Source organism: Pleurodeles waltl, chromosome 1_1 (assembly GCF_031143425.1).
Source record: "Pleurodeles waltl isolate 20211129_DDA chromosome 1_1, aPleWal1.hap1.20221129, whole genome shotgun sequence".
NCBI lineage: Eukaryota > Metazoa > Chordata > Amphibia > Caudata > Salamandridae > Pleurodeles > Pleurodeles waltl.
Window position 1 is genome coordinate 705,513,196 of NC_090436.1, and position 11,504 is coordinate 705,524,699.

The 11,504-nt window shown below is 41.1% G+C and overlaps 1 protein-coding gene across 1 annotated transcript in view; it reads left to right on the plus strand.

The window, feature by feature from the left end:
• The window catches only part of SPMIP10 (sperm microtubule inner protein 10), a 124,237-nt gene extending 116,003 nt beyond the window's left edge, over window positions 1-8,234 (plus strand). Inside the window, exon 3 of the mRNA XM_069227254.1 lies at window positions 4,094-8,234. Coding sequence (XP_069083355.1) covers window positions 4,094-4,300 — 207 coding nt within the window. The 3' untranslated portion in view covers window positions 4,301-8,234. The remainder of the gene's footprint in view (window positions 1-4,093) is intronic.
• Window positions 8,235-11,504: the final 3,270 nt, after the last annotated feature.

An 11,504-nucleotide genomic window follows, 5' to 3' on the forward strand; every position in this document is an offset into this window, starting at 1 on the left:
CTCGGCTAGGAGGGTTGGTGAGCTTCAAGATCTTTCTGTTAAACCCCCCTATACCTTGTTCTTCCTGAACAAAGTGTTGTTGAAATCCAGGGCAGCTTTCCTGCCAAAAGTTGTCACTCCTTTTCATTTAGGGCAGACCATTACTCTTCCATCTTTTTAGCCTCCTCCTCACCCTTCGAAGGAGGAAGAGGGGCTTCACCGTTTGGACCCTAAAAGGGCTCTTAGTTTTTATATTGAAAGGATTAAATACTTTTGCCTAGAGAACCAGCTGTTCGTGGGGTATATTGAACAGAGGAAGGGCAGAGCAGTCCATAAAAGAACAATCCCCAGGTGGAGAATACATTCTTTGTATCAAGATTTGCTACTCGTTGGCCAAGAAAGTTCCCCCTGAGGGTATCAGAGCCCATTCCACCAGGGCTAAGTCCGCTACTTCGGCCCTGGCAAGAGGGGTTCCAGTGGTGAATATTTGCAAGGCAGCAACTTGGCGACCCTCCACACCTTCGCAAAGCATTACTGCTTGGACTCGGAGGTTAGGAGGGACAGTCATTTTGCACGATCTGTATTGCAGGATTTCTTGGTGTAACCAGTCAGGCACCCACCTCCGAGTGCGGTGCTGCTTTGGGACTCTATTCATAAGGTGAGGAATCCACAGGTAGTTGTATCCATCAGAAGAACAAGTTACTTACCTTCGGTACGCTTTTTCTGGTGGATACAATAGCTACCTGTGGATTCCTCACAGTCCCACCTGCCTCCCCGTTGCCTGTCTGGTTGCATCAAGATATGTGGTTGTATAGGTGTATATATATATATATATATATATATATATATATTGATGTATTTTTCTGTATATATAAATGATGGTTTTGGTTATATTGCATCATGGTGGTTTTATGTGTGTATGTATTTATTGGAGCTATTGTGAGGTCGGTTTTCACCTATTCGCCTCAAAGGCACGTAAAAAATGTGTGAAACTGACGTCAGCACGCCGGCGAGGACCTCTTATTGGCACGGTGACGTCAGACAGAGTTGCGTGGAGCCGTGCAATTGTGACATCCTCGTCGATGTGGAGAGCTGGGAAGATTTTCCATGCTGGAACATGGGTGAATTCATAAGGTGAGGAATCCACAGGTAGCTATTGTATCCACCAGAAAAAGCATTACCGAAGGTAAGTAACTTGTTCTTTGCCACTATGGAATGCCTCTACATGGGTAATATATAACATCCGTAGCAGCAGTGCCTCTGGCACCGAAATAATAATATTTCTAAAACGTCTCTCAAGTCTGCATGATTTATCACTCATATATCAGCTTTATTTGTGTCCAAATATCACTTTATGAGTTTTGAAGGTAAATAAATGTTCATCTCAAATATAAACTATCAATTTTGGTATATGTATATTATTTCAACCAAGAAAAAGCGTCTCATTTAGTGGGCTGATCTGCACACAGGAGAGCCATTTACAGGTAGCTGGAGAGCTAACAGTACCTCATGAGCTACTTTTTGAGAAGCCTGATATAAGACTTAAAAGTTCTCCATTAATATCCCACATTCTCAGAAAACATTTGTAGATCTTTTACTTTGCTCGTAAGTAAAGCACACTTTTTAACGTTTTTTCTTCAAAACCTATTTGGCTGTTGTTTTACATTCGAAAAGACAATAAAGTCACAAATAGACAGGGCAGACCCCTTTCAAGAACACTGTGGCAGAATCAATGAACAGTTACTTCAAACTTTCAGCTGTACTAATTGATTGAATTATTCGATTTGAATAAGTTATTGAACTGAAAGACAACGAAAAATTGAAGGAGAGGATATAATTAATAAATGGGAATGTGACAAAATAATTTTCACACAGGTCTCAAGATTTTATTTACAAATTATTTATGAAGGCCTTAAATAATCACATTGCGGATATAGTCAAATCCAACAGCCCGATGAATGTCTGATCAAAATTATAACCAAAATTATAAACCAGAGGGGAAAGCAAGGAACTCAGTGAAAAAATACATACAACATTTGACCAAATGCCTGGAGACAGAGTATGGTCAAGTTTTGGTTTAAATCAAGTGCACTAATGAAGGTGTTGGAGATGAAGAACTATACAATCAATCGAATAGGAAAAAATTAAGCTCCGTTCAAGGCACAAAGACTTGGAAGAAAGTAAACTAATCGCATAAACACATGATGAGCAATAGAGAGAAATGGACTATGGCATAAAATTGTGTTCAAAATTATCGCACGCACTGAGTCAGTACAAATAGAGAATGACCAGAAGCAACCAGTAGGACTTATATGGACAAAGAAATTATTTGGAATCAAAACTAGAAAGGTTAAAGGTGAAGGAAAACTTGACTCCTACCGGTTAGAAGATACCTGAAATGATCTTACTGAAAATGTGACCTTACTTATCTGTAAACGGGAGTTTTCCCAATACTCAAAACAGGAGTTAGATTAAGAGTATCTGAACATGCAAAAGTTATATAACACGTTATGTGGTCTACAGATAAATAAGAAGCCTTGTTATTAAGTAAGAAGGTCACCAGAACATATCTTAGGCAACAGTGGACGGGTTGTAGTCATGACTACATTCCCAACCCCTAAAACGCTTCTTTCTTTTCTAGAAAATTCCTCTAGTGAGACCACATAGAATCTCAACCTGAACATGATCAATCATGAAATGAGATGTGGGCAGGAGAGGCACATAACGTTTTCAAATGGGTGGAATTGTCAGGCTTTGGAGAGTAAGGAGGGCTGAACATATTGATTACTACTGATGATATGAGATGTCAATCTCTAGTGACAACCAAACATGCCCTGGAGTTTTTGGGCCGTTTAGAACTAACAACACAAAACATCTTTCAAGAAAGAAAGAACCAATTCATTGATCAGTATCAGGGCCTCAGCAGGTGGGGCAGAGTGGACATTATTACCCATGCCCTCTGCTCTTTCAGGACCATATGCTAAAGTTTTTGAGTATTTTAACCAAAGTGCCCTCTTTATTAATGATGAGGCAGGTAAAAATGCTTTACCAATATTTGGTGCCAGATCCTCGAGCTGCTTTGTTTTCTCTTTCCCTGGAGGATTTGTATTTTCAAACTTAGAAAACTGTGCTCGTGCTATGTGAGGCCCCCATGAAATATTTGACTTATAAAAACTTCTGACATGCCTGTTCTGTATTAGTCAACTTTAGCTCCAAGGGGTTGGCATTGTACTCATGAACTTTCAGGTTGGTATTAATGCTTTCAATGAAGAGCTTCAGAACTCTCACTTCTTCAAAAAGCGTAGCCAAAATTAGGTCCAGCTGTGGTTTGGTGAGGAGACTAGGGGGGTCATTCTAACTTTGGCGGGCGGCGGAGGCCACCCGCCAAAGTAACCCCGTTGAAAGACCGCACTGCGGTCAAAAGACCGCGGGGGTCATTTCGACTTTCCCGCTGGGCCAGCGGGTGACCACCGAAAGGGCACCCGCCGGCCCAGCGGGAAAGACCCTGCAACAATGAAGCCGGCTCCGAATGGAGCCGGCGGAGTTGCAGGGGTGCGACGGGTGCAGTAGCACCCGTCGCGATTTTCACTGTCTGCAAAGCAGACAGTGAAAATCTTAATGGGGCCCTGTTAGGGGGCCCCTGCACTGCCCATGCCAGTGGCATGGGCAGTGCAGGGGCCCCCAGGGGCCCCACAACACCCGTTCCCGCCATCCTGGTTCTGGCGGTGTAAACCGCCAGAAACAGGCTGGCGGGAAGGGGGTCGGAATCCCCATGGCGGCGCTGCATGCAGCACCGCCATGGAGGATTCCCTGGGCCAGGGGAAAACCGGCGGGAAACCGCTGGTTCCCCTTTTCTGACCGCGGCGGTCAGAATGGCCCTGGAAGCACCGGCAGCCTGTTGGCGGTGCTTCCGTTGCCCTCCACCCTGGCGGTCATAGACCGCCAGGGTTGGAATGAGGGCCTAGGTGTCAGAACAAAATGTGTAGTGGTGTTTCCATTTTTTAATATGTGGATTATGCAATGTGAACTCTTCCACCCAAGTATGATATTATTAAAACCTGCATGATTGGTGCTCTCTTTCCTCAATGGTACCAATATTGTTTTTTCTTCGCAGAATGCTGACCTTGCTAAGTTATTCAAAGGCCCTCAAGAAGAGAGTCTCTTTTTGGCGAGCAGAGAGAGACTTTGCCATGGAGAGGATAGAAAGCGCATTGAGGAGAAATTGAGAAAACAACCACCATTGCAGACCATAGATTTTACCATGGACTCTCCTTTGTCAAGATATAAGACCTCTGTGATCAACTACCAGTCGAGAATCTAGGATCACATGAGCGACACTTAACCACACATCTTGTGAAATTAACTTTCTAAGCTGTGGCTTAATGCATATGGAAAAGTGTCTGTTTTATTTCTTTTCATATTGCGATGATTTCCTTCAATTAAAAGAGGGCCATTTACCGTTTTAACATCCTTATGATAGGCATTCAGCATGTTACAATAGGTAGTGAATTTGCAGCTATTTTTCCTGGTTCCCCTGCTGGTTATTCGATTTTTTCCAATTATGTAACAGAAATTGAAAGTAGGTACTAGCACATACATTCTAACATCTGGTTTAAGGGACTTGACCAAATGAATGGCTGTTTCTCCCTCTGTCATATTTGTACCGTGAATGGTTGCATTAGGAATGAATAGGCATTACTAGCTGTGCATTGCGAGTAGTGTTGGTATGAAGTATTTTGTATCTGGTCTTTAGCTGATGTTGTTCTTTTCATGTTAGTGAAGATGATAATAAAAGCAAAGTAATATTCAGTATAAGAGCATAACACATTAGTGATGTGTATACACATGATGAGGTAACACATGATGAGTCAACGTGATTAGCTGTTTCTTGTTCACGCTCTTTGCACTTTAATTAAAATTTATTTTGGAACGTGGCTATATACAGTTTCATTGGTTATTGGGTCATTTACTTTCACTATCAGTGGTGATTGGTGCATTTTCATTCACTTCGCATAGACTAACAGAGAGGAGCTCATGCTATTGAATTTTTTGTAAACGAACAATATGTTTAAATGAATTAGGTATAGCAAATGTTTATGGATAGAAATTATAGGTTAAAGGGAGTGAAAGGCCAACATCAGGCTCTGTGATGCTTACCTGTAAGTATGAATGTATGTAATTAGTTTTTGTATAGTGCAAACCTCGCCAAACGTCAGCAGAGCACTGTATAGAGTCAAAAGTAAAGATACACTCAGCAAATGATTGAAGAGGTAGCTTGGTTCTGGGAGCAGAAGTTGACTGTTACTATGTCCCAGTGTACTGTTTTTAAAGAGGTACGTTATCAGCTCTTTCCTAAATTGGAGCAGTGCTGAGGCGGTGCTGATGGACATAGGGATGTTTTTCCGGGTCCTGAAAGCACAGATAGAGAATACCTATCCAGTTTATTTTCGTTTTTACTCTTCTTTGCCACCAGTCTCATGGTGTTCTGGTTCCAGATGTGCTGAGCTCCACTGGAGATGAGGAGCTAGTGTCCATAATGCCCCAGTATTTCACAGTGATAGCTTTTTTAATAGTACGCGCATTACCACGTTCCATAATGCTTGATATGACAACATAACCAATTCCCATATTGGTAACAATAGGTATCAAGTTTCCATAATGCTTCAGTACGCTCACATTTTCAGCTTCCATAACTACCCAATATCTTCACAGCATTTTCCATAATTCTCACAGCCTCCTTCATATGGGCTGGAGTTGCAGTATAAATAGGTAAAATATGAGGAAAGAAATGTGTTGATCATAGCATTTTTCCTCATATTCATACTGTGTCCGCAATGGCAGTCGAAGGCGATGAAATGTGCTCTTAAAATGTGGAGATTGTGAGGAGGAAGCGTGGTTCTATACACTGCTGTTGCTCCGCACATTTTTCTCTTCTGGCATATTTATGGAAGCTGAAATGTTTTCCACACATGCCAGAAACCACATTTATATAGTTGCCTGCTTTTAGCTAGCGGTTTATTAAGGAATGATTGGAATAATGTAGTTGTCAGCCTGAGAATCAAACCCTTGATTGACAGAGCGTGCTTTCTTTTAACAAACCGATTGAAGTCCTTGGGCTTAAGCTTCCATGGCAGACGCTTAAAATGAGTGAACTTTAACGATCTTGATACTGTTATGATTTCATCAAATTTTCTCAGTGAAATAGTGTTCAACGATATATAACTTCAACAGTAGTGGCTCCTCCATTAGGGTGGAGAAGTGTCGTTCCGCTAATGCAAATGCCCCCAGCAATGCCCTAGAGTTGAAAAATAAAATGGTGATAAAGTGAATTTATTACCATTTTATTTTTTTGTAATCCACGCTCCAAGCCGAGTGTAAGGATGGGGTGGAAACGCTGCAGAGTAGCAGCAGGGAGGAGTGGTGACCTGGGCAAGTTTAAAGTGCGCATGTCTCTGTGACCGGCTGTCTTGCGACGGCCAGCCAGACATGCGCACTTAAAGCCTCTCCTGTCTCAGACAGCTCGGAGGAGAGTAAGCACAGGCCTCCAGTGCCCTAAGAAAAGCTGAGAGAGACCGCTCCATCCATTCCAGGTGCTTCTCCCATGCTGATTAACAGCATGAGAGCAGCTCCAGGATTGGTTAGGGGAGTTGGCTGAGGCCCACACTGGATGAGAGAAGAACATCGGGGCCGGAGCATGGACGTGCAGCAAGGTAAGTTAATTTTTTATTTACTTTTTAAATGTTTTTAATTTGCTAATGTGCACTAAATTACCAACATGCATGCATTACATTACAGTTTTAAAGTTAAACATTTTAACTTTAAAATGATAATGTAATGAAAGCATATCTGCAATATAGATAGTGATAGAGCAGAAAATGTAGTATTGTCCTCCTTGTCACAGTGATTATGTATACCTGACAGTTTATGCATTATGTTAACCAAAGATTTAATAGTTTAGTTATAAAGTGGTGCACTGAAAACCATGTTAATGTGCATTCTCTCTAGGTCACTAGTTGAAACCCGGGTACTAAAGCGTTTTAACTTTATGCTTAAAGAATTGTTTTGCCTTTATGTTATAGTTTATGATGTTAACTAACAGGTTGCATTAAAAGGATAAAAGATTTTTATGGAAGAAACATTTTTAAAGTAACATGCAAATGTAGAAAATGTAGTACCACCCTGTAGTTACATGAAAGGGTGAGCAGAGTCTTTTCGTTTTGAATTTATGTAACATGAACTAGTTTGGTAGCTTTTTAATAATTAATTTAAGGTATAGAAATGCTAAATGTATATTAAATGCAAACATGAATGTGCTTTTCTAATTCACTTGCATTAGTCTAAGTGAGGCCTGCGAGGCCCTGCTTTGTGATTGTGCAGAAAATGTTTAGTCATTCTTGCTAACGGGAGCTTTTCTTTCAGATATTGTTCTCATGAGGAAGCTAGCTTGAAAATAAATATTCCATTGTTTTATGCATAGCAGGCGTATGAGCTAATTGAGGGACTGTCGAATACACATGAATAGAAATATTTCAGAGTACAGATGGAAGTCGTTCACATAAAGATCCTGAGAATTTTCACTGATGTTGCAGTCTGAATCGTATGATTGTTTACCATTGGACAATTCACTTTTTGCTTCAAATGGAGTGATGGATGGTCAGATCATCTTGCCCTATGAACATTTCCCAAATGGTGTTGCAGCAGAATCCTTTTCATTCTTCACTGTTTACTGAACCCCCTGGACTCTGAGAGGTATAACCCTCTCTACGCTTTGGTCCTTTGTAAAGCCTTGCTGAGACTTACATTTTTCCCCTGGCACAAAGAAAAAGACTCTAGACTCAGCTTCTGAACTGCTGACGCCTTCCCTTTTTATTTACTTTATGTCCACTTTGTTTAGTAACCGGTTACCCCAGATTTTCTTTTTTCCAAATTCTTTTTGCACTTTTTGCCCACATCTCCTTGCCCCAACACAATCTAAATAGATTTGCTAATTTGTAGGGTTTCCCCTTGTTTAGGTTACTATGAATTGCAAGTTAGAACAGCTAAATTATTAGGCAGCGTATTTTACCTGCTTTTCAGATTATTGTTTTGTTCTTGTGTGTTGCTGTCATTGAGTGATTAGTATTTTCGATGTTAGTCCATCTGAGCTTCTTTAGAAGGTTTGGGCAAACTGTTATGATTCTGTATCTTTATAGTTTGGTTTGGAGTTTTAGCTATGTCACTCTCAGTATTAACTTGTAATAAAGCTCAGTGAACTTTATTTCGGCTTGGAGTATCATTCATCTTTATGGGTCATCTTTTAAATGTAATTTTCCATTGAAGTTTTGATGGTGAGTGTCTTCAAACCCCTACATGCTGGTTAAAAAGATTCATCAACCCTGTCCTAGCATAAACCCTGTGAAGGAAAATATGCACAATAGATCTGGTAGCAGACAAACGGTTTCCCCGCCCATTCAAAATTTGCCACCCCAAATTCTATCCCATGGTCCATTCTGAAGATTGATGAAGTTTCAGCGTTGTTCCTCGCAGAAGTGGACGTGTGAGCATTAATAGGGTTTGCACTTGCGTTGCTATGGCTTGAAGACTGTGGTAAAGAGTGATGTGAAGTGTTTTGCAGACTTTTTGAAATTGTGTGGTTGTGGTGCTTGTTGCTAAAAAAATATCTGTGGTTATTATTGTTGTTGATGGGTCCATTGTGGTCTAAGATCCCGGAATAATGCACAATTAGAGGAGACATTTTTTTCAATTATTGTCTGTAGTGAGGTATTTGTCCTGAGATGTCACGATAGTGCCAATAGTTTTCCTAGAATGAATGTGGATTTGGTTGGCATGAGGTGAAACCTGAGTGCACATGGAGGATCGGTATCAACTGGAGTGAGATTTGCGGGTCGAGTTTCATTTGGGTATAATTGTGAAAGGTATATTCGGAAAGCATATCTCTGTACTGCTTTGAAGTGTTTGATTACCCTATCCTGTAGAGAGCAGACTGGTTGTAGGTTTTTGCTTGCAACATTGGCATTAAGTGTGTGTGATGAGTGAGTGTGGGAGAAATTGTAAAGGAGAGTGAGTTGCTGTGAAGAATGAAATTGACATCATTGTGTGCAACGCTGGTATAGGTTGTTTGGTGGAAAGCTGCGCTGGTATTGGTGGACAGTGCCGCATTGCTATTGGTTGAAAACATCAAAGAAGAGGATTGTGGGATTGAAGCTACTTCCTGATTTGAGCAGAAAGGTATTGTGATTTCCTGAATTTGATTACCAATTAAGTTCTTTAAAGCATTGAAATGTGCATTGGGAGGAGATGTATTCCTTCTAATTAGGTAAGGTATAGAAACCCCACCTGAAGGTACTCCAGGTCATTATGTAGTGCCTGAAAAAGGTCTTGATGCATTCTGGTGGCTTGAAAAGTGGTGCAAAAATAACAGCGAAAGAAGGTGTATTAGCATTTCCCCGCTATGGAACTTTTAACATAAAAATTCTTAAGAACCCGAGGCATGTACTGTATGAGATTACACCTCCTCCGAGACCTGTACAACTTGAAACACTTAACACTTGTGAGCATATAGCACGACAGAAACTGAAACACAAATACGAGAATAGAATGCAGAAAATATTAAGGACAATTACCGAGGCAAGATGGGATAATGAACAGAAGGCTAGGAGAGCAGAAATTATTGAGGGAGCTAGATTGTAACCAGCTATTTCTTGTGAAGAAGGAGAAAGCACTAAACCTACGGCTAAGAGGAGGACATGTAAAACAGAACAGACTGTCAGGATACTTCAATTCGATTTCCTCAGAAGCAGAAGATAACTCCTCAGTCCCGACCCGAGCTACTCACAACAAATTTTAATCCTTCGTGCTGAGTACCCCGGAGTGGGAAAGGAGAATGGGATTGTAGAGAGACTGCCACAGAGATGATGAACGTCAGTACTCAGTCTGCCTCTTCACGTCTAAGATTGGATGCAGCACCTGCAAGAGTCACAGTCGCAATTACTAGGGACATACATCATCAGTTTTACACTTTCTACTCTTAACACTTAATTCTCTTTAATTCTATTATTTCTTCACTCACCCTGAGTTCTCTGTAGCCTTGCTTCTCTCTATGAATGATAAGCTCTTCTTAAAAATGCTTATTACTGATTCTGGAAGAACTTCTCAACCTTTGTTAGAGATTGGTTTTATGTTGCTATATATATATATATATATATATATATATATATAGTTGGTGATAATGCGTTCTCCAAATCAGCTGATGTTAGTTGGTTTCTACTTTACATTAGAGAGTTCAATTACGTTTATTGCATTGGTAATTCTTGCTTGTGAAAGTTTGTTTCTCCTGTCTTATTTTGACTTCTGTCAATACTTGTATTTGTAAATGCTTGTTTATTAAAGTTCGCTTCTTCTTTCTTACTTCTCGACATGTGTTGATAACTTGTATTTGTAAATGCTTGTTTATTAAAGTTAGTTTCTCCTTTCTTACTTCGACATCTGTCGATAACTTGTATTTGTAAATGCTTGTTTATTAAAGTTTGTTTCTCTTTTAAACTCTACTTTGGTTTATTAACGTTGCATTTGTAAATGCTTACTTGTTAACATTCATTTCTCCGTTAAACTCGGCCTTCGTTTATAACCTTGGTATTTGTAAATACTTGCTTGTTAACCTGTTAGGTGCGGGCGTCGGCCACTGGCCGACGCCCACACACCCTCCCTGGTGCGGGTCACGACCAGTGGCCGACACCAGGAAGGGTATCAATAAATCCTCGGGTGTGTCGCACCCGAGGATTTTTTTTTTTTTTAAACCCCCCCCGGGAGACACAGAAGCTTCCGTGTCTCCCCCCGCCCCCCCACCCGCCCCTTTGTGACGTCAGCGCGCCTCGCGGCGCGCTGACGTTGCAAAGGTGTTTTCCCCATCAAAGCAGGAAGCAGCCTTGCGGCCGCTTCCTGCTTTGATGGGGAAAACGGCCTTTCTCACGTTCGGGAAGGCCTCGTAAGAAAGGGGGAGAGTCTCCCCTTTCTTACGAGGCCTTCTCAAAGTGTTTCCTGGCCCCCGATCGCAGCACAGCTGCGATCGGGGGCCAGGAAACACCACTAGACGCCAGGGATTTCACTTTGGGGGGGCGGCCCCCTCGGAAAACGGGCCGCCCCCCCCCCCCCCGGGGGCATAATTAATAAAAAAAAAAAAAGGTAGGTGCCCCCTGGGGATTGTTTTTTAAAAAAAATAATAATAATAAAAAAAAAAAAAGAAAATGACAGGGGGTCGCCCGTGGCCAGGGTGACCCCCTGTGGGGGCAATTTTTTTTTTAGATGTTGTAGGGTTTCCCTGGGGGCCATTTTGGCCCCCAAGGAAACCATACAACAACTAAAAAAAATAGATCTATATATAGATCTATATTTATATATCTATGTAGATTGATATATCTATGTACATGGATATATCTATAGATATATCTATGTACATAGATATATATATATATATAGAGGTAGATCTATATATACCAAAGAGATTTATAAAGTGTGCTACTCACCTG